The following is a 24,062-nucleotide window of genomic DNA, read 5'->3' on the forward strand; positions in this document are numbered from 1 at the left end:
GAGTATAGCGCTCCACTATTTTCAGCACTCTGGTAGAGAATGAATGGAGCCGAGGGTGATCATTCTCTCCTCCACTATATTCAAGACAGGGGGACAAAGATTCATTCTCAGGTTTCAGGTTGGGGGTCAAAAGAGAGGGGAATGACTTGCTATTTTGGAAATAACCCATTAAAAAGAAAACTAAAATTCCCACTAATGACGGATTACATTTTTGCACTGCCGTCACCCCATACAAATGATATTCTTAGGCACCTTGGCTTTCTCTTCAGACATCATATACAGCTCTTGCTCGCTCATCCAGGCCTCCGCCTCAGCAGCATCGAAGTAGTATTGCTGAGCCTTGTGAGCCTCTTCCAGCCGCCTGTGTCTCTTCTCCGTTTCGTCACTAAGCTGGTTCCATAAAGCCTGAAGATCTGCGAGTCGTTGGTTGATGGGCTCTGCGTTCAGGTTAGCATCTTCCAAAATCTTTTCGCTTCTTTCGAAGATATCTTCATAACGATGCTGGTGACCTTGGATCTCTTTCTGGAGAGTCTGATTAAAACATACGATACCAACATAGTAAGTCAAGTAATAAATCACCAAATAATCTCACTTACAAGTAACACAGGCTGGTGCCATGACCTAAAATGATCCCTGACCAAGAAAACCACTGGTGATGGCAATGGCCTTAGTAAGAGAGAGCGCGGCTCCAGATAGGATCGGTGAATGCTTGTAAAGGGCGAGCTGCTCGCAATAGATTGTAATGGATTATATATACTGCAACATTTTATTAAAAAACCTGATGGCAAAATGAATGGAATGGTATTAAAATTGTTAAACCGGACTTGAGAGTGGACAATTGTATAAAATTAATGTCCAGGGCAGAAATCGGCTGGATATTCATTATGGATTCAATAACCTCGCAAGGCTTAAATACTGAAATAGAGAAACCTGCTTTTTCATAAAGAGTTACGCAGACTGTGTTTCCAAAGATAACGGCAATATTTCCACCATGCAATATAAATATTATTCTTAAAATAAGTAATCATTTTACCACGCTCCTTGCAGTCACACTTACTTTTAAGGATCTTGTTTTATGTTAATTCATTTTCTAATTACTATAATAAAACTTTATCAGTTATATTATAGCACGAATGGAGACTGATTAATTGATACAGCAGCAGTTTCTGTAATATTGAAGGAACTAAATATTTAGGCCAATTAGGAGAATGAAAAGTGTTTCACCACTAGTGAAAGCTAATTAAGAAGCCAAGGTGTGCACTCCGTCATCCCTGATGTAGAAAAGGGAAACTTTTCAAAATGAGTTACATCTTTTGTCCACTTTGGAGCCCAGTAGCTTTTCGTGACATCACCACTAGTGAAGAGCAAACGTGATCGGAGAATGTGTAATCTGAGCATGCTCGGAGGCTAACAGTGTCTACGCCATGCTCAAAAAATATGTTGGAGTCTCGGCGGCTGCATGTCTCCCGGCTGTTAGATAACCACAACACATGCAGAGAGTTCCTGGTTGTTAGGCAATCCCTGCATGTGTTGCAGCTGTCTAACAGCCACGAGACCTGCAGCCACAGCGACAAACCTATTTTTCGAGCACGCCGAAGACACTTGGTTAGCATGAGCATGCTTAGATAACACTTTTTCCGAGAGCACATTTGCTCATCACTAATCACCGTCAGCTTCTGTACTAGTGAACTTTGGAGAGTCGCTACCGGTTGGGGCACTCAACAAAATGGATTCATTCAACCAAAAATACCATCTATCCGCTATCACAGACCTGAAGGAATCAGATTAATAGACTGGCACATCTATCATTGACATTCCTTATCATTTATGTAGCTTAGTGAACATCCACATTCATTATACCTTCCCTTATTGCAACTTGTTTATTCTTTTAGTTTCACAAATTTGCAATTGTCATTGCTTTATCCATAATCTGACATCAGCACAGGAGGACATATATTTTATATAATAAAAGTATATTGTAATAGACCAATCTATCATCTGTTAAATACATAGCCTATTGCACTATTCTATATGCAAACTTAATCTATCCCATTATGAGTCATTGTGGCAGACTTCCAAAAACATTAGAAAATGAAAAAAATATATATTTCTTACGATTATTCATCGTTCAAGAGCATTATACAAAAAAAATGAAAACTGTGTTGTGATTGGTATCAGAATTTTTCTTTTAGGCAGATTTAGGCTATGTGCACACGTTGCGGATTAGCCTTAGGAATTTCTGGTGCGGATTCTGCATCTCCTGGCAGAAAAATCAGCTGCGGATTTGTCGTGTTTTTTTGTGCGGATCCGCTGCGTTTTTTGTGCGTTTTTGCTGCGGTTTTCTTGCGGATTTGCTGCGTTTTTTACCCCTGTGGTTTTCTATAATGGAATGGGTACAAAAACGCTGCAGATTCGCAAAAAAGAAGTGACATGCTACTTCTTTTAAACCGCAGCGTTTCCGCAGCAGATTTTCCGCAAAGTGTGCACAGCATTTTTTCTTTTTCCTCATTGATTTACATTGTACTGTAAACCAATTGCGGACCTGCAGCGTTTCTGCACCGCAAAAAACGCTGCGGATCCGCAGAGAATCCGCCATGTGTGCACATAGCCTTAGAAGTCTTTCCCTAAGGTGCCTGATGCATCAGGATCCCAGCATTAGCAGGGCCTTTCCTGGCTGTGGCTCATTATTCAGGTAAATTTATAATTTCAACATTTTACTAATTCATTAAAACATTTAAAAATATATGTGCTCAAGAAAATTCATCTGTTTGTCAGATCAGGAAAACTCTTATAATCCCCAAATAATGATCACATCCACATGGAAGGAAGCGAGGCTACCAGTGAGATAACGAGAACAGCCTCATCTACAGCTCTTCTGATTGTTTTATAGGGTGTAGCTCCAAAGGAAGGAAATTACGCAAATCACATTCCACAGTATGAAGGCTGCGAGGAGAGTGATGCAATGCTGGAGCTGTATGAGATTTACAAAACTGCAAAATGGAAAACTTAATTGTGGGCTGGTGGAGGAAAGTCTTTAAATATCCAGTCTCATTCACAGTCTCTGTATGTATTGCAGCAGCTTGTCACTTTTATAACTATTGGGCTATGTCACATAAAAAAAAAATAAAAATAAATAAATTACTTTCACTAAACTTATTGCAACTCATACAAGCACACACCAGAAAACCTAAGAAAAATGTTTCTGTATGTGCTGCCAGGAGTTATGCGAGGTCACAAACTTAGAACAGTTAATTAAAAAAAATTATAAAAAAAAGTTCAACCAGGGAAGGTGATGTGGGTGAAAAGAATTGGGATTAAAAAATTTTTTTTAAAAAAAAGTTAAACAAAAACAAACAAGGCCCATGTCAATACGATATCAGCCATCTTCTTGAATCTACATGGTGAGCATACTGAATAAACATTCAGCTGCGGCATCTTTATATTCATACAGGGCCTATTCACGTATGCACAGTATTGCTACATATTATGTAATCATACCTAACAGGAATAGTGCAACTCCCTGCACAAAACACTGAGGTGTACTGCATCTACCCCTCTCTTTAGGCGCATGCTCGGTACAAAGGTGAAGCAGGGCAGCGTACGCCATGCTGCACTGCACACAGTTCTGTAGGACTGTACGGCAACACGCTGGTGACATATAAAAGGTGGGATAAAAGCCAATGAAGCCACAAGGGGGAGGTCAGGACTGTGTGACTCTTTCTGCTCTGGGCCATATAGTATGTTAAAAGGGGTTGTCCACTGCCTGGACAGTTCCTTCTCAATTTTTATGTATCCCCCAAATAAAATGATAACACCTACACTCCCCTCCAGTGACAGCGGGGTTCCAGTGATGTCGGCACTGGTTGTCATGACAATGATGTCACACAATCTCTGCAGCCAATCAGTGGCCACTTCACAGTTCCTTCCTTCAGATGTACTGGACATCCTGAGAAGTCGGAGTTGCAGCTGCTCTCTCACGTCCTCTAGATGTACAGTATGTGATTTGTCCAACGGCTGGGAGAGAAGCCATCGCTGATTAGCCAAAGGGATCCTGTGACATTGTGAAGTGAGCCCTGGGACAGCCAGTGCTGGAACAGCGGAGGTGAGTAAAGGTGACTGAGAAGGAGTTGTCCGAGTACTGGACAACAACTTTAGACTATGTGCATACGTTCAGGATTTTTCGCGTTTTTTTCGGCGCTTTTCTGCTGCAAAAACGCTTAAAAACCGCTTACATTAAGCATGCCATCATTTTAATGCATTCCCCAATTTTTGTGCCCATGCTGTGTTTTTTTCCGCAAAAAAAAAAAAAAAAAAACAAATCGCGGAAAAAAATGCAGCATGTCCATTAATTTTGCAGAAAATCTGCGGATTTCCTCTATATTATTGCATTAAGAACCTCTGTTAAAAAAAAAACACTCAAAAAAACACGAGCGGATTTCCTGCGAAAGGAGTCCGGATTTGCTCAGGAAAATTCTGCATACATTCCTGAACGTGTGCATATAGCCTTAAGTTTAAAAAAAAATAATCTCTGAAGATCGGCTTTAACCTATTAAGCACTCGGGGGCACGTAATCATTTCATGGCGTAGTGTAGGGGTGGGGACTTTGGGGATAGAGTTATCAGGTGTTCTTTAAATCTTCTTGATGTTCTAGTATGCAGGAGATAGAGGTGGGAATGAAGCAATCGTACACCCCAACCCTCCACCTTCTTTGAAAGAATTCCTTAACAGAATCCCCTGATGAACCTCTGTATAGAGGGGAAACATGTTGGGAAGAAATATTATTGGGGAACCCTGTTAATCAGAATATCAGATAAACATAAGAACAGATGATCCATCTGCTAATGTCAAGGCTGCTATTGTATCGGATGATGGGACATTACAGTTTAATGCCAGTCTTTACACATTTTTGGGGCGTCCATGAATTACTGCTATATATCTGTGGGGGCACTACTGCATATTTTCGGGTGCCCATCCCTGTGGTCGGGTAGGGATGTTTCCTCATGGGAAATAGGGATTGATTAGGGCCAGCAAAGTATTTCCTTCTTTTTATTTCTGCATTATCAACATACCTGGCATCTTTTAATCCCTACCCAATAACCACTCACCATAAAATTGTTCTTGTATCCCCTTTTTTGAAGGCTGGATATCAGTTAAGGACTGGCATTTGGGAGGTAAAGAGGTCATATATCCCTTGTTTACTCAGAGACAGTAATTAATTGTGATTTTGGTTCCCTTAACAAAGGAATTAAATACATAATAAAAGGGTAAATTGTAATTTTTTTTTCATAGAGGTTTCGATATTTATGAATCTTTTGGATAATGTCCTTGGAATGTCAGGTCATGGAATATTGTATGGATGGGACTTCTGGGAAAAATTGGTAGGTTTTCTTATCGTCTAAATGTTTTGCAAGATCTTAAATGTAAGAGATTGTTTTTTTCTACTTTGAAATAATGTCTGCTAATCTATTATTACAATAACACAGACTTTTCCAGTAAGAACATTTAAGAGCTGAGAATACAGACCTGATTCTTCTTTATTAGCAGCTGGACAGTCTGGAGGTTGTGTCCGTGGTCAGTGGATGTGGCAATCGGCATTCTTTCTTCAACCCATAGCTGAAAAAAGATGAAACCAAAGTAACTCTCTACAGAAAGGAAGAAATAATCAATAGAAAAGAACAAGAACCACAATCTAAAAAGTAACAAATGAAATGGATAACAGGTCCTGATAAACCTCAGGATGTTTCCATTCACTTACAATCTCATCTTCCACATCTCGGTTAAACTGGTGGATCTCTTTAGAGGCCATGAGATACTTCTTCCTCTCATTTAAGGGAGCAAGCAGCTCTACAAATCTCTGCTCCACGACGATGCGCTGGCTGTCCACTTCATCGGTGCTCTTCCCCTCCTGGCTGAGGGCTTGTGACTGGCTCTGAAGTTCTTCCACCTCTTTCTTACGGACATCCATCTGATTTTCTAACATCTAGCAAGAAATATCCAAAGTCAGTTCATGGTTAGAATGTACAATGGTAGTGTAGCACATTTCCCATTTTTAGGTTGGTACCAAAATTTTATTGACATGAACACTCTATAACTTGGAGCTTCCCACGAACACAGATCAAGAAATCTGTTCTTCAACTAAAACAGAACACAGGCCTGGACAAGGACCTAACAGTCCAGTTAGACTTAAAGAGTCTCCCAGCCATTTGGGGTTTCATTCTTTTAAATTAATTCCTTTAAAATAAATGATACTACTGTAAAAATAAATAAACAAAGTGCATGGTTCAGTGTCCCCCAATGTGGCGAAGGAGAAAATAAAATTAATATTGCCGAATAGACTAATAGCCATAGCGTTGTCTCTATAAATTTGCTAAGTTATATAGGTGGATTTTATCTGATCGCTCTCCGCATTAGATTTATGTCAGCTAAACCATCCCCAGACTGATGATGGTGGGGAGACAAGGATCCCAGCGTGGTGAACTACATCAGCCAATCCTTTAGTTCCCAATAACTAAATAAAATAATCCACAACTTACTGCAGATAACTCCAATACCCCTATTGAAAAAAAAAAATGATTGTTAGTTTTCGCTGGTCAGGAGATCACTGTCGGCTGACCACTGTATAGGAGATATATACCAGCCATACACCAATTCTAATGAAGTTCATCGTAATTCTCTGTTTAAATACAGGAAACTAGGATAAAATGGGTTTAAATTCAATATCTCATGGCTTTTATGCCAGTAAGGAGGCATACTGTAAGCGGAAAGTCAGGTTGTCCCTCACACACGAGATTAGGTTTTGCCATCCCAACTTTTTTTTTTAGTAAGCTTCAAGGGAAGTGATAATCAGAAAATCATGGTTTGTCTACACTAGGTTTGTGCATATTAATATCTTTTTAAGTGCAGTAAATTATTTCTCATTTTACAATATCCCAGTCTGTATTAAAGATAAACATTAGAAACCTTACAATTTTCACCTGGGCCACTGGAGCTTTCTTACATTCTAACTTCCTGTTTAAGGAAACAACAAATGTACATTGGGCAAAATGAACAAACGGAGCCTGTCTTTTGTATTGAGGCATCTCACTGTTGTGCAACGGTCATTGTGGAGAGAGGGAGAGCAGGGTCAGCTGCAACATCGCCTATTGTGACTGGTGGATCCCAAGTTATCAGCTTTGTAGAGAGGCGTTACGGTACTTGTCATTGTAACGCTGCCTCTGCTGATAAGGAGCCTACTGAAAACTCTTATTGAAAGGACTGGAAGTATCAGGCCAAAAAAGCTCCAGTGGACAATGTCAAAACTGTAAAATTAGTAATTTTGCCTTTCAATAAAGATTGTCAGCATTTTGTTTTTTAAATACATGTACCACAAACATTTCCCTTAACAGTAGATTTCAGCTGAGCAGTAGACACGCATGCAGTCATTGCCATCTTGTCACTTGGCATCTTCAGCCGATCAAAGGGACCTTTATGTCCCACTATCATACTTGTGGAATGATTTGCACAAAAGTACCCAATGTAATATTGAGCCTTCATCCCAGAGGGGTTAAAGCCTTTACGGTCAGATAATCGCTAGATGAACCCGTCTCCAGTCTGAGCTAAATATAACAGGGAAACAGAGCCATGAAGAGCGAGGGGGAAATAAAATCTGTGTTAATTCCTTATTTCCAGCATACAGTAGTCTCTGTGTCTGAAATCCTTTGAATATCTGACATTTCAGAGATCACATTCCGCCATAACAATAAATGTGCACACAGAAGCTGTTTAGAGGCCGCGGCGGGCAGTGGCCGTGTAGGAGCTCCGAGCTGTTTACACATTCCCTCCATTGTCCTGGGCTTTTTGGCTCTTAGAAATGGCTTATGAACTAATGTAAAAAGTCATTTACTCACTCTTGGTACTTTGTACAGATTTATTATTGAGCCTTTTAAAAGGATTTCAAAAAGCGTGTAAACAAAAAAGCGTAGCTTGGAATATGAGCGTCGAGGTGCAATCTGCCGTGGTATGATAGCAATAAGTCTCCATTGGCATCCTATCAGACTATTTCTACTTTGCTATTTATATACAATTTTAACTATCAAGGAATCTTATGAATTATAAAAAAAAAAATGGTGCACTGAAAAAACAACCCACCCCCAAGAAAACGCAGATTATGGTGGAGTCCTCTTGTCAGTGCTCAATGGGAAAGATTCATGAGAATTAGCCAAAAATTAAAGAAAACAACTTCCCAGTGTCTGTAGATGAGTATGGTTTGGGATATATCGCTGTAGTGTTGCAAGGCCGGTAAAAGGGTGGACACGCAGCATAGCCATCTCCGCTAGGTGGCAATCAAAGTAATCCACTTTGGCCAAAGTGGATAAGAAAGGAAAAAAATACCCCACTTCTCTCCATCTTTCTACAGTTAAAGATGACATGTTCTATATTATACGATGAAAATGTCACCCAAGCAGACCACACTCGCCACAGCAAAACAAACCTACTTCTCATCTCTTATATCCTCCCTGTCTCACAACCATAAACAGTTATTCAACACCTTCAGTTCCCTCCTCCATCCCTCAGCACCTCCTCCCTCCCCACTCATCTCAGCTGAAGACTTTGCCTCATTTTCAAGCAGAAGATTAAAACGGTCTCTGATGTTCTCAGTCGACAACACCCAGAGCCCTTCCTCCCAACTACCCAGCCCTCCACCTCCAACTTCTCCACCATTACAGAAGATCGACTCTCCACCTGTGCACTTGACCCGATCCCTTTCCACTTCATCCCAAACCTCGCCACAGTCCTCACCCCAACCCTAACCCATCTCTTCAACCTATCACTCACAACTGGTGTTTTCCCCTCCAGCTTTAAACATGCCTCAATCACACCTATCCTCAAAAAGCCCTCTCTTGACCCATCCTCTGTATCTAGCTATCGCCCTATATCACTTCTCCCCTATGCCTCAAAACTACTGGAACAACACGTCCATCTTGAACTGTCCTCTCATCTATCTTCCTGCTCCCTCTTCGACAGCTTACAATCAGGCTTCCGGTCACACCACTCCACTGAAACTGCCCTAACTAAGGTCACCAATGACCTATTAACAGACCAGAGCAAGCAACACTACTCTGTCCTCCTCCTCCTGTACCTGTCGGCTGCCTTTGACACAGTGGACCAATCCCTGTTGCTGCGGACCCTCTCATCCCTTGGCATCACAGACTTGGCCCTATCCTGGATCTCATCATACCTAACTGACCGGACATTCAGCGTCTCTCACTCACATACCACCTCCTCACCTCGCCCCCTATTTGTCGGAGTCCCGCAAGGCTCAGTTCTAGGGCCCCTGCTCTTCTCCATTTACACCTTTGGCCTGGGACAGCTCATAGAATCTCACGGCTTTCAGTATCATCTCTATGCTGACGATACACAGATTTACATCTCTGGACCAGATATCACCACCCTACTAACCAGAATCCCTCAATGTCTATTCACTATTTCATCCTTCTTCTCCGCTAGATTTCTAAAACTTAACATGGACAAAACAGAATTCATCATCTTTCCCCATCTCACGCGAACCCCCCAACGAACCTATCCATTACAGTAAACGGCTGCCCATTCTCCCCAGTCCCACAAGCTCGCTGTCTCGGGGTAATCCTTGACACTGATCTCTCCTTCAAACCGCATATCCAAGCCCTTTCCACTTCCTGCCACCTTCAACTCAAAAATATTTCACGGATCCGTACATTCCTAAACCAAGAATCTGCTTAACCCTAGTCCATGCCCTCATCATCTCCCGCCTCGACTACTGTAACCTCCTGCTCTGTGGCCTCCCCTCTAACACTCTAGCACCCCTCCAATCTATTCTAAATCAGCTGCCCGACTACTCCACCTGTCCCCCGCTATTCCCCGGCCTCTCCCCTCTGTCAATCCCTTCACTGGCTCCCCATTACCCAGAGACTCCAGTACAAAAGCCTAACCATGGCATACAAAGCCATCCACAACCTGTCTCCTCCATACATCTGTGACCTCGTCTCCCGGTACTTTCCTGCACGCAACCTCCGATCCTCACAAGATCTCCTTCTCTACTCCCCTTCCCACAATCGCATACAAGATTTCTCTCGCGCATCACCCCTACTCTGGAGCCCTCTACCACAACACATCAGACTCTCGCCTACCATCGAAACCTTCAAAAAGAACCTGAAGACTCACCTCTTCCGACAAGCCTACAACCTGCAGTAACCACCGATCGACCAAACCACTGCACGACCAGCTCTATCCTCACCTATTGTATCCTCAACCATCCCTTGTAGATTGTGAGCCCTGCCGGGCAGGGTCCTCTCTCCTCCTGTACCAGCTGTGACTTGCATTGTTCAAGATTATTGTACTTATTATGTATACCCCTCCTCACATGTAAAGCGCCATGGAATAAATGGCGCTATAATAATAAATAATAATAACTATATTTGATTATGGTACTTTAACTCCTGCTTTTAAAGTGGATCGGTCACAAGATTTTGCCATGCTAACTGTATACATTATTAAATAGATCTCATAGACCTGGTGAAACTCATACTTACCGTATATACTCGAGTATAAGCCGAGATTTTCAGCTTATTTTTGGGGGCTGAAAGTCCCCCTCTCGGCTTATACTAGAGTCATACCCAGGGGTCGGCAGGGGAGGGGGAGCTGTCTAATTATACTCACCTGCTCCTGGTGCGGTCCCTGCAGGTCCCCGGCGCCCCAGCTCCTTCCTGTACTGAGCGGTCACATGGTACCGCTCATTACAGTAATGAATATGCTGCTCCACCTCCCATAGGGGTGGAGCCGCATATTCATTACTGTAATGAGCGGTAACGGTGACCACTCAGTAGAGGAAGAAGCAGCAGCGCCGGGGAATCAGAAACTGCACCGCGCCAGGAGCAGGTGAGTATAGTGAGTAGGGGGAGCGCAGCGCTGTGCGATATTCACCCGCTCCTCGTTCCGGCGCCGTTCCGTCTTCAGAATCTTCCGCAGTGACGCTCAGGTCAGAGGGCGCGGTGACGTGGATAGTGCGCGCCCTCTGCCTGAACGTCAGTGCAGAAGACGCTGAGGATGGAGCGGCGCCGGAACGAAGTCAGGTGAATACTGAAAGTGCCGGGGGCCTGAGCGACGGAGAGGTGAGTATGTAATTTTTTTTTTTATCGCAGCAACAGCAAATGGAGCAAGTGTCTATATGGATCATCTTATGTGGCGATGACGTTTGTGCTGCACTATATGGGGCAAGTGTCTGTATGGGGCCATAATCAACGTTTGTGTAGCACTATATGGGGCAAGTGTCTGTATGGGGCCATAATCAACGTTTGTGCAGCAATATATGGGGCAAGTGTCTGTATGGGGCCATAATCAACGTTTGAGCAGCACTATATGGGGCAAATGTCTGTATAGGGCCATAATCAACGTTTGTGCAGCACTATATGGGACAAGTGTCTGTATGGAGCATCTTATGGGGCCATAATCAATGTTTGTGCAGCATTATATGGGGCAAATGTCTGTATGGGGCCATAATCAACATTTGTGCAGCAATATATGGGGCAAGTGTCTGTATGGAGCATCTTATGGGGCCATAATCAACGTTTGTGCAGTACTATATGGGGCAAGTGTGTGTATGGAGTATCTTATGGGGCCATAACGTTTGTGCAGCACTATATGGGGCAAATATCTTTATGGAGCATCTTATGGGGCCATAATCAACATTTGTGCAGCATTATATTGGGCAAATGTGTCTATGGATCATCTTATGGGGCCATTATTAACCTTTATGCAGGATTATATGGGGCATATTTTAATATGGAACATCTTATGGGGCCCATCATAAACTTTATGGATCGTTATATGGGGCTCCTGATTCAATATGGATATTCAAAAACACAACCTACTGATGTCTCAATTAATTTTACTTTTATTGGTATCTAATTTTACTTTTGACATTTACCGGTAGCTGCTGCATTTCCCACCCTAGTCTTATACTAGAGTCATAAGTTTTCCCAGTTTTTTGTGGCAAAATTAGGGGGGTCGGCTTATACTCGGGTCGGCTTATACTCGAGTATATACGGTACTTTGATAATCCATATTAGAATGGCGGTGTATTCCTGATATGAGGATGAGTATTTTATGAGTCCAAAATATATATCTCATGAGCTTCTGTCCACCCAGCCTTACTTCTAGCAGCAGCTTGTACTGAGCATAGTAAGATCTAAGCAGCAGCAGGGAGGAGGGATACTGAGGAATTGGCCGTCAAGGTGGGCCAAATTATAAATAATTACACAGCCATTCTGACATGGATTATTCAAGTAAGTGCAGCATTCTTACCGGGTGTAAGATCTATTTAATAAAATATGTAGTTTGGATTATGAAACTTGGTGCTTTCATTTTTTTTTTAGGTTTTAGTATAATTTTTTTTATCTGTTACATTTGTATCGGGTTTTTCCCAATATTCACAAAGATTTAATCGTGTGCTATAAACAAATTATTTGCTTCCAATCGTATCTGAAATATTGGAGAAGCACATGTATTCATTTACTGCTGATGTGGACCCAGCATTTTACTCCGTGTATAAACTCTAAATACACCTATAAGCTTCAATGGTGATGAGTCGACATCTAAAATGTGTGTTAAAATAGATGCCATCGACAAAAAAAAAAACACAACAAATAAACCATATATCAAATCAAAACACTGTAGACCTGGAAGATACATAAGATACATCTGGCTGCACAAACAAATCCTAAAAAAGAGCTGTCAAAAGCTTCATCACAAATGTGACAGTAGAATTTAAATACTGTTGCTTTTCCATTTTGGCTTTAAAGTAAAAACAAAAAAAGTGTGACAATATCTATTGTGAGATTATAGAGCACAATGATTTCTATGTGAGAAAGGCTTCGTGCAGCCATCACAGATACAGGTCAAAATCAACATCCAACAATCACTGATGAACATTATGGAAGTGCTGAAAAAACAAGGCTTTATTTTGTTTTTTCATCTTTTTTTTTCCTTGCTGATCTCACCTGCTGCTTCTTCAAGAGGATATTGACACTGGTGAGATCCTTTCCATAATCGTCAGACTGGATCTGACTCTCCAGGCCATGGAGCCACTTGTCCAAATCTGCGCAGCTCTGGGTAAAAAGTTCAGCTTTGTTGGCATCAAAAAGTCTCTGGGCCTTGGTTTGTGTGGTGGATTCAAGCTCTTCCCACATCTTATTCAAGGTGGTCATCTTCTCCCTCACTACGGCTTCAGTTTCTGGCTTCTCTGCAATCAGTTGCTTTCCTTCCTAAGAAACAAAGACATTCACCGAAAACTGTTCAGTGGAAACATGTGATATTTAGAGAAAGCTGAAGTCTGCAAACCTTCCCCATGGCCACCAACATCTACAGAAACGTACCGAGAGTATAGACAAGAATGCACAGTGATAACAATTCAGATGTGGTCTGAAATGTTCCTCGCTTTAACCTGTAGGACACCAGTCACTACGGGACTTCAGAAATTTATGATTATTTTTATTTTTTGTGACGTAACTAATGTCAGCCACTCTCCACACATTTTTAAAAAAGTTGTCAAATATCAAAAGTTGCAACATTTTTGCGCAACTGTAAAATGTGTCTTTTCATACAGTTTTAAGCTAGAAATCTCGGGAAAACAGTTTGGTAAATCGGGGCCTTTATTGTACTTTTTAATTATAGTTAGATCCCAGCAAGATATTTGTGTCTGTGATCTCCACCCTTGGAGTTCAGTGGTCACATGATAATGGGCGCCTAACAACAAACATCGTTATACAGAATGCTAATTATTGTATGGCGGCCATGATTCTAGGTCTGGAGAAACATGTGTCGGAGTGATGAACCTGCAGAGATCCTCCCGCTATACAGCAGGTAGTGCAGCATGCTCCATGCTAGATCTGCTTGACGAGCCTTTCGTGATGGGACCTGGCAGTGACCATTAGGCTCCCAGGCTCATACACTGTGGGCACAACTGCATAGTGGGGGCAATGGAGAGCCGGGTCACCATGTATCTTTACACTGTTGGCAGATCATTGCTCATGTATCTCTATGGTGGTAAAATGAGGCTAAATGTATCGTAAAGCTAATCAGCTAATAAGCTGCTCACAACAAGCACCAATCCCCAATTAAAGCACCACTCCGGTGGGTTGTTTGGCGTTTGTTTTGTAACTGCCGGAATATGACTAATGTTTGTGCCCTGCCCCTAATAATTTACCTACCAGCCGCCATCTTCTTCTGCGCTCAGCACCTCTCCGGGCGTCTTCTGCAGTTTGTGACAAGTGTTTGCAGCGTGAGCCGGGGGTCACTTTTCAATGTAAGTCTATGAGAGCCAGAACGAGGGTCTCAGACTTACACTGAGCATTGTGACCGCTACCTTATGGTCAGCCCGAAGTTGTGTCACAAGAGCGGGAAGAACAGAAGACAGCGGCAGGGAAGTATATTAGTAGGGGCAGGGTACAGGCATTATCAATACCACTCAGCCAGTTGAGTAAGAAAATGCCGCAGTGGTGCTTTAAAGAAATCGATCCATTTTTTCAACTTCATTAATACATAAACGATCTCCAATTCGTTCTCTTCACATTTTGATTTTCAGCAGCACTTCCCCGTCTACATGTAGAGTTGGATAACGGACCAATAATTCTAAAAAATGACCAACTAGAAATGTCCAGCAGCCAAACAAGAAAACACAAGTTAATACTGGACATTAATTTGGAAAGAAATCTGTTTTGGCAATCATAGCCCCATGAAAAAGACCCTTAAGGTACCAATTGAGGGACATAAAGTAGGGATCAGTATCTTGCAGAACTATTGAAAATTCTGGCGCAGTCATGACCTCTTGGGAGAAACACGGAAGGTTTGCAATAAGAGATGGAGCGAGCAATCAGATGCCACAGACAATGCAGTCAGAAACCAAACCTTACAACTTCTTCAAGACCTGATGAGTGGTTAAAGGGGTCTTCCAGCACTTTCATACTGATGACGAATCATCAGGTCATCAATATCAGATTGATTAAATAGGAGCTGAGCTACAGTCCTCAGGAACAGCTACTACCCACTGTCGGTGCTGTGCAGTTCTGATCCATACAATGGTTACATCCGGTCGCCGGAGCCGATCTGTATCAGATACTACTAAACTAACTACTAAAATATTGGACAGCGCCTTTAAGGGATCTGATGTGAAGTCATTTGCAGAGTGTTCACACATCTGTGGAGGGCGGCTAATATTCATACCAGATGCCCTCGTTTAAGCAGAACTTGCGCAGCATTTGCCGTTTATTACCTTTTCTATTTTGTCCAGCCATTCTTTGTTGGAAGCCAGTTCTGCCATAAAGGCTTGGTGCTTCAGCCATTTACTATGTAAGTTTCTGGCCTCGTCATAAGACATATCTCGGGCAGTGAGCATTTTCTCATTAATCCACAGAGAGAGCTGAAAAGACAGGGAAAATGTCACATTCATAAGATACACGCAATGCTCCGAACAAACCCCCAATCTACTGCCTGCACATCTGGAACGTATCAAAAGCGCAAATAAAGTAAAACATATGGAATTCTCTGGATATGATCGAAGACTGATCTAGGATCCAATCGATGACACATCCATCTCTTTCTGGAGAGACGCCCGTTTCTCTTAGGAGCTGCTGATCGTCATCCTTATGCTACATTTTATCTCCAGGTTAACAATATAAAAAGTAATATCAAGAATAAAAGTTATTAAAAATAAATGCTAGGTCTTGGCTCGAAGTTATCTGAACCTCCCCGTGTTGGAGGACTCTGGCGTTATCTCCCCCTCCACAATTCTACAGCAGAGCTCATAAATAATGCTTCTCGCAGACGCCATACATCATTAATGCACAGATATCATGGGACACCAGAGAAGGAAAGGCACCCAACCATGACAGCAGCTTAATGAAATGCTACTCAGCCAGAAGGGTACACAATAACGTGTGCAAATTTTGTAATATACTGTACATAAAAAAATAATACATTTGTGAACTTGAATCTGTGCATTTTCATCACAGCAACCTATGTTAGAGAAGATCCGAAAACTCTCCTGTAAGGTCTGTTTTACTAATTGCAAACCTCATAACATAATAATTCTGAAATCTTGTTTCCACATTTGCACTACGCCGCTCCCTCTCATTCTGCCTACAAATTTATAAATAGACAAAAGGGCGTTAATTCCTTTTTTAAAGGGGTGTGTTCCGACAAGAGTCTGGGCCTCTAAGATCTGATTGGGCAACAGTTAGACTGCATAGGGACACGCCCCCAACTGGTAACACCCACTTGTCAACAGCACGATGAATAGAAAAACAGTTGTAAGAAAAGAATTAATATTTCATACTAATGGGTAATGTAAGTTTTTTACAAAATCAAATATGTTTTATCAATCTAAGTTAATAGAGGATAGGAGGTAGTACCTCTTGGCAATCCTGTAGAAACTTCTGCATCTCTCGGTTGTCCTTCAGACGTGTCAAGAGGTCGTTTGCCGCTTCTCTATTTCTCTTATGTCTAAAATGAAAAAAAACCAAAGTATTTAAATACAAGGGTGCAGGACTGCTACTACCTTCATCCTAAAGGGAACCCATTATGTCGAAAGTGGTATCCGATTTGAAAGCAGGAGGAGCCGATCAGACGGAGACATTTTTGTAGGAAAAGTAAAACTGGCATTTTACTCATAGAAATCCTGAGATTGTACACATACGAGTCTGGTGGGAGGTCCTACTCCGTGACCGACTGTAATCCTTGTATGACTGTGCATGCGGTGACAGCTGTCAATCATTGAATCGGACCGCTCACTGGACTCGTGTACAAACACCAGGGAGCTCAGTGAAGAAAATACAAGTCATACCGAGTCATTTCCAATAAACCTATATATCATAAAGCGCAGTTTATCCTTTTTATACCATGATGTCCACAAATCAGACTGCATGTACAATGTAACAGGTTTATGTTCATTGATCATTAAATCCTTCAATAGAAAGGGAATTAAATGACTAATGTTCTTTCTAAGTTTAATAAAAGGACAAAGTTAAAATTGCTAAGAATGACAACTATAGATGGAGTCCGAGGCTTCAGAAAAGTAATAAAAGCATTACAGATTACCAATAAGAAACTGTGGTTCATACCTGCTGTCAATGGAGTCCACCTTTTCTTCAATCCTATCTGAGTTTATGTTGCCGTCATTGACCAGCCTTCTTCCAGTGTCTACAACTGCATTGATTTTCTCCTCGCTGGCATCCATGGTGGTCATAAAGTCTTCTTGCTTTTTGATGGCAGCTTCAGCAGCTTCCAAGTTATTTGGCATTTCAGTGTGGGCCAGGACATATTCCTATGACGAAAGGATCATACACAGACTTAGAGAGTTCCTAGACTTTATATGCTCTGGTTCAGTTTCTAGTAAATTGTTTTTATGTGCCATTTAAGAATTTATTCAGATGGTTATATTAGGAGTAAAAATAAATTTGACTGGGGGAAGGCAATGTACTGATATTGAGTTCAAATTAATCAATTGAGTAATCAGAACTTGACATTGACATTTTGTAGTGGAGCGCCCCGCTAAGGGCCTAAGGGTACTCGGTACCAGGTCCGGTCGTCGTTAAAGGGGTAGTCACGGTGGCAGCGACCCGGTCCGTGTCCCTGGGCATCCAAATTAAAGGAAAGGATGTTTGTGACGCCTCCTGTGGTGTTCAGTCAGGGATGACAGACGCTGCTTAAAGGGGTGCACTGGGGTGATGGATGGTATGTCTTCCCACAGGTTAAGCTGGGTCCCCAGGGCTCCCGATGTAGTAGATAAAGATGGTGTAGTAAGAAACAGAGGACACAAGGTTGCAGTCTCTTTACCTTTTTACTGCAGAGTTCAGGCAGCCACAGTCCAGGGTACCGGATCACAAGTACTGGTACAGTTAGGCCGGCTTGGAAGCGACTCAGGAATCCCCCTTACCAGGTGGGGATGAAAGCCTTCCCTTCTGCGCTATGATGTAGGCCCTTGCTGCCTTAGGCCTCACACAAGGTTCTCACGTTCTCTCTGTCCCCCTTGCTGGTAGGACACTACCCACATGGCAGGTAACTCGAGCCTTTTTACAGGGTCTCTCAGGATGACTATGGGCTCCATCTGTCACTGTGCCTTCGGGTGTTAATGATGGACAGGCGACTTGCAATCTGCTGCCCGCCGGTTTCTGCCGTGGGGCATAAAGTTACCCCCACAACCTCGTTCTTCCGGCTACCGGAATTCTGCGCTTCAGCGTGGAGGAAGCTCAGTGGCAGCTTCCCTCCAGCTCTTTAATCTCCTGCACTCCACTTCCCCTCTCAGTCTCCTACAGACTGCTCTGTTCTTGTTCCTTCCAGGAGCTGCAGCACCTCACATGGCTGCACGGCCCCCGCTTTCATCTCAGACTCTCTCTGTCTGTTTCCTCTCTCCTTCTCTGTCTCTCACTGACTAACTAACTCCTCCTCCAGACCAGAATATATATATATATATATATATATATATCTATATATATATATATATATATATATATATATATATATATATATATATATATATATATCTATATATATATATATCTATATATATATATATATCTATATATATATATATCTAGGGAAGCTCACCTGTAACTGGGTCTAGAGCTCCCCCTTCTGGCCTGGAGTCAGAACAGTGTTGCATGTACCGGTTACCTGTTAAAGGGATCCTTCCTCGCTTTCAAGCATGGTATCACTCTCCCCGAAAGGAAAGCAATACCACTGCAACAACCGGTTACCTGGGGTGTTACACTAGCAACAACTTTTTTTCAGGCCTTAGAGAATTAGGTTGGTACACCTAGGGTGCTATGTGGCTTGGCTGTGAATTCACATCCCCCCAAATGTGGTTTTCAGCATAGAAGCATTTTATAAGCAGGTGTTTCCCATGTAAAAATCATGTCAATTTGCAGTAAATCACTACCGTTAAGTATATGGGTACCCTAAAAAGACCTCATAGAAGCAGTCATTACAAGGAGTTACAACACAAATGCAATGTCTCAACGCACCTGGTTATTAAGAAAAGCTTCTGCTTGCTTGGTATCTCTTAAGAAGAGTTGGTAGGCATGGGACTGGCTTAGGAGATTCTGTCTGTTTTCCCACATTTTGTGAAGCTCGATCCATCCAGTGTCAAGAGCCTGAAGACGCTGGCGTAAGAACATGTACTGTGCATCTGTCTGTCCTTGTGTCACCATTTCGCCCATGTCTCTCATCTTCTGGTAATCTTCCTCATAGTTGTTAATTTCATTCTTGATGTTTTCATGCTGAGTCAGTAACTTTTCAGCCTCGGCTAAGGTGTTTGGCATGTCTTCTGAGGCAATGGCTGTTTGGGTCCTTGATAACCAGGACTGGAAGTCATCCAAGTCACGCAAGAATTGTTGGAGCTTGCTGGCTTCACCAAGAGACTCTTCTCGGTTCTTCAAGGTAGTTTTCATCTCTTCCCAAACGTCATTAATCTCTGCAAGTCTTGTCATGATCGCTTGAGCTTGATCAGGGTGCTCAGCTTCCAGTTTCTCAGCTTCCTTCTGGAGATCGGTCAGTTTGGCTTCAATAGCAGCTAAATCACGTTCCATACCTGTTAACTTCCTCTGGAGAGCCATAACTCCAGCCAGGTCATTACCCAGCTCCTGAGTGGACTCGATGACTTTGGTCTTTTCCCTGATCCACGACTTGGTCTCGTTGCATTCAAGATGGTAATTCTGAATACTAAGGGCTGAACTGAGGGCATCTTTTGTTCGATCTACCAGTTCTCTGAACTGACTCCATCTTAAGAAAAGAAAATACAAAAAAAGGGTGAACATGTAAAAATGCTAGAAACTAAAGTTTCTGATGCCTGTCTAAATACATACCTGGTGTTCAACTTGTCTTGCTGTGCTTTGATTTCCTTCTCACTTGGATGTCCGCTGTGGATCAACTGACGGGCAATCTGGTTAACTACAGCCACTCGAGAAGCCTGATTGTTCATTTCTGGTTCCAAGCTTTCAAATCTAAAATGACGACAAATCACTACTTAGTATCAGATAAATCTCATAAAACCTGTCTGCAAATAGCAAGTAAAGTATGGCTACCTGTGTTGAATAACCTCTAGATCTTCCAATTTCTCTGGTATTTGCATATTGTTCAGCCACTGCTCCTTCTCAACGATCCAAAGTTCACAAGCATCAGCTTCACTAAACATCTTATACAGAGTAAGGGCATCTTGAAGAGCTTGTTTCCGAAGCTTTGATAGCTCGGCCAGTTCCTTGTATCTCTCCTCTATTCCAGACAACCTGCTTTGTACTTCCGAAGACTCGAACTGTTCCTCCGGTAGAGCGGCTGCTTGCTCGTGGAGAGCCTCAATGGTTGATCTGTAACTTCCAATCTCCTCAGCTACGTCTTTGTGTTTCTTTACTAAAGTCTGTGTAGAGTATTCATCATGTCCAACATCATTACTAGATACAATTCTTAAGATGTCCAGCATCCAGGCATCAATGTCATCAGCATCTGCTTGGAACTGATGGAAACTGGATGTTTCTTCCAGATGTTTCTTGCGAATAGCAGATAACTGCTCGAGGTTCGCCCACTGCTCCTGAATATCCTTTATTCTCTCTCTTATCTTCTCAGATCCAAAATGCTCCTCTGTAATCATCTCCTCACCTTCCTTGATCGTCTGCAGCAAGTGACCGCTCCGTCCGCTCTTCTCATCTTCAAACGCTTTATGTTTGCAAAGCAAACGAACTACACTGGTCAGATCCTTTCCATAGTCATCAGAAGACAAGATCTGCTCCTTCTCTCTTATCCATCCCTCCTCTTCTGCCATTTCCCAGAAAAACTTCCAGAGACGCCTTGATTCTTCCAACCGTGCTCGTCTTTCAGCCGCCAGCTGACACAGTTCTTGGTAGCAAAACTCCATGTGAGCCACACGATCCCGTATGACTTGTGGGTCACAGGGCTTATAACCTAGAAAATAGATAAAACCGAATATGCTTAATGTGTTTTCTACAATGGTCCATCTTTAGCCTTACAGGTTCTCTCAAAAAGTATTGTCTTAAAATGTAAGGTGGAGAAAACATAAACCAATGATCTATTTTCCAGGAATTAATTATACAGCCATCGGCAGGGAATATTGTGATATTCATATTTACCAATTTTACTCTTAGCAAACAGGCTTACAAAAATCTAAATTATATGAAAAAATATCTAAAATTATGAGGCCATAAGGGGAGGTATCATACATTCAATTTTAATTTTATTTGATTGAATGATATTGAGCATATAGATAAATAATGTGTTACTGATTATTTTTAATATTGCAACTATTTTGTTTAGTTATAAACCTTCCTATATGTATATAGTCAGCACAGCAGGATTCAGTTGTACAGTTTATGGCATTGGAAATAATTGACAGGATTTTTGCAGAACGGATGGGGAGATACAGGGATCAGGTAATGTGTAGAGCGATACTTAGGCTGCTCATTCAGACATTACAAAAAAAAATTAGTTTTTGATTCAATTTGCAGATCAAAGTCGTCCACTAAAGTTAATGGGTCAGTGAAAAAAAAAATGGACAGCACTTGCAATTTACTGATGCCACATTGATGGTGAAATAAGATGCTGCCCAAATACAGCTGTTAAAACGAAAGTGTGTTTTGCAAAAAAACAAAAAAAAAAAACCACAGGAGTCTGAATGAAGCCTTAATGGTGTTTATACACTATTGTATCTAGAGCATAGCTGTTATTAACATGCACACCCTCTAATAATAATAATGATGATGAGATGACTGATCATCTGTGACGGCATACACAGCAAAGCTAATAACTGAGCTGCAGAAAATAACAGGATTTTGTACCTGATTTAGTGGTTCGTGTGAAACTGCAATGTTTCAGGATATTTTCATGTGGATACATTTTTTTTTTTAAATATTAAATATTTGATCAATTTCTTACAATACAGTCCCATTAAACAAGTTCCACCAAAGTCTATCCCCAGCTACATTAGACACCTGCCCATTCTTTACCTTCTCCGCCGGTGGCAAATCTCTGGGCAGACGCATTAACACCTCGCACCCGCTCAGCCTGAATGGCAATATCTGCTTCTACCAATGCATGTTTCTGTAACAAGTCCTCAACCCCCAACAAATGTTTTCCGTAATCCTGAGATAACAGTAACACCTGCAAAGGAAGAAGACAGTCAGCAAATTTAGGCTAAACATTGCATTGCAGAATAAAGTGCCGAAGAAAGACGACCGACCTTCATCTCGTCCATCCAGTCCATAATGTAGAGCATCTCTTGGAAGACCTTCTGCAATCCAAGGTTCATTTCCAGGCGCTGACGCCTTGCACGCAGCAGCTCCAAGAGATATTCCCAAAGGCGGATGACATTATCTTTACGAGCAGTGATGCGTTTTATGTCGTGATAGTTTTCGGCTTCCAGTTCTCGCGCCACGGCCACCACAGCCTGCACACGCTCTTCGTAGGCTGCTATATCGGTCTCAATGGCTTCATGTTTCTTGGTGGCGGCTTCCACAGCAGGTAGGTCAAAGCCAAAGTTATCCTGGAACAAGAAGAAATATTTATTCTTAAAAGTGAGACAGGTATTTATTAAAAATTATGGTAAATGAAACTGAAATTAAATTCTATCCTGCAACTTTGAGGCTGTGTGCACACGTTGGGGATTACCTGCGGATCCGCAGCGTTTCTTACTGTGCAGAAACTCTGCAGAGCCGCAAGTGATTTACAGTACAATGTAAATCAATGAAATGGTGCACCCTAAGGCTACTTTCACACTAGCGTCGTTTGCAATACGTCGCAATGCGTCGTTCAGGAGAAAAAACGCATCCTGCAAAGTTGTCCGCAGGATGCGTTTTTTCCCCACACACTTACATTACCGACGCATTGCGACGTATCGCCACACGTAAAAAACCGTTGTGCGACGGTTACGTCGTGTGACGGTTGCGTCGTGTTTTGGCAGATCGTCGGCACAAAAAAAAGTTACATGTAACGTTTTTTTGCGCGTTGTGTCCGCCATTTTCGACCGTGCATGTGCGGCCGAAACTCCGCCCCCTCCTCCCCGGACCTTACAATGGGGCAGCGGAAGCGTCGTAAGGCTACGTTCACATTTGCGTTATGCGGTGCAGCGTCGGCGAGGCAACGTACAACGCATGCAAAACGCATGCACAACGCAGCGTTTTGTGATGCATGCGTCCATTTTTTGCATGATTTTTGGCGCAAAAAAACTGCATCATGCAGCGTCCTCTGCGCCCTGACGCTTGCGCCAAAAATGACGCATGCGTCACAAAACGCTAGACAACGCATGTCCATGCGCCCCCATGTTAAATATAGGGGCGCATGACGCATGCGTCGCTATGTGTCGCCGAACCTGCGCCCGACGCAACGCAAATGTGAACGTAGCCTTAGACTGCTTCCACTGCCCACGTCGGGCATTTATTTCACAGCATGCGTCGGTACGTCGGCCCGACGCACTGCGACAGGACCCGTACCGACACTAGTGTGAAAGCAGCCTTAGCGTGGCCCAACCATTCAGTGCACCTTTCCCACCTACTTGTTTCCCATCTATCTTCATCCTTTTGCTCCTTGAGGTCCCACTCACAGCAGGTCCCACTCACAGCAGGTCCCACTCACAGCAGGTCCCACTCACAGCAGGTCCCACTCACCGCACCCATTAAACAGCACATTGTACCAGAAAAGCCATAGACAGCCCTGCTGCAAAAGAGTTGTATACAGCATTACACACAGGCCTTCAGATGACTGACCACTCATTTAAGACAAGGATGGCTCAAGTCAGACACAATGGGAACGAATGATTGAAAGTTTTCCATTTTTGTTTTGAAACAGTCAACCTTCCTATAGGACATCCATATGACCTAAGCGGGCCTATGAGAACCTCCCATTGGGCCACCATTTACAAATAACGTGAAAAGTGCACGGTTGAGTATACAGGACAGCTTAGGCCTCTTTCACACTTCAGTCTTTTGGCGTCAGTCTGAAACCGCCATTTTCCTCAAATAGCGGATCCGCCATTTTTTTTTGGGCGGATTCGC

General features: G+C 42.5%; 1 protein-coding gene and 1 long non-coding RNA gene across 3 annotated transcripts in view; one reads left to right on the forward strand and one right to left on the reverse strand.

Annotated features, from left to right (window-relative positions):
- SPTBN1 (spectrin beta, non-erythrocytic 1) overlaps positions 1 to 24,062 on the reverse strand; it is a 205,977-nt gene that overhangs the window by 26,240 nt on the left and 155,675 nt on the right. For both annotated transcript variants that reach the window (XM_077282706.1, XM_077282707.1), the window contains 12 exons: positions 22,253 to 22,555; positions 22,020 to 22,173; positions 20,091 to 20,961; positions 19,872 to 20,009; positions 19,032 to 19,788; positions 17,130 to 17,332; positions 16,422 to 16,512; positions 15,284 to 15,430; positions 13,014 to 13,277; positions 5,756 to 5,980; positions 5,524 to 5,613; positions 253 to 531 (listed from right to left, as the gene is read on the reverse strand). In XM_077282706.1, coding sequence (XP_077138821.1) covers positions 253 to 531; positions 5,524 to 5,613; positions 5,756 to 5,980; positions 13,014 to 13,277; positions 15,284 to 15,430; positions 16,422 to 16,512; positions 17,130 to 17,332; positions 19,032 to 19,788; positions 19,872 to 20,009; positions 20,091 to 20,961; positions 22,020 to 22,173; positions 22,253 to 22,555 — 3,522 coding nt within the window. The remainder of the gene's footprint in view (positions 1 to 252; positions 532 to 5,523; positions 5,614 to 5,755; positions 5,981 to 13,013; positions 13,278 to 15,283; positions 15,431 to 16,421; positions 16,513 to 17,129; positions 17,333 to 19,031; positions 19,789 to 19,871; positions 20,010 to 20,090; positions 20,962 to 22,019; positions 22,174 to 22,252; positions 22,556 to 24,062) is intronic.
- Positions 4,016 to 5,619, forward strand: LOC143804528 (uncharacterized). The gene is made up of 3 exons (XR_013221043.1): positions 4,016 to 4,102; positions 5,290 to 5,378; positions 5,484 to 5,619. It is a non-coding gene; the product is annotated as an uncharacterized LOC143804528 (long non-coding RNA).

The sequence above is a fragment of the Ranitomeya variabilis genome, chromosome 2 (assembly GCF_051348905.1).
Source record: "Ranitomeya variabilis isolate aRanVar5 chromosome 2, aRanVar5.hap1, whole genome shotgun sequence".
NCBI lineage: Eukaryota > Metazoa > Chordata > Amphibia > Anura > Dendrobatidae > Ranitomeya > Ranitomeya variabilis.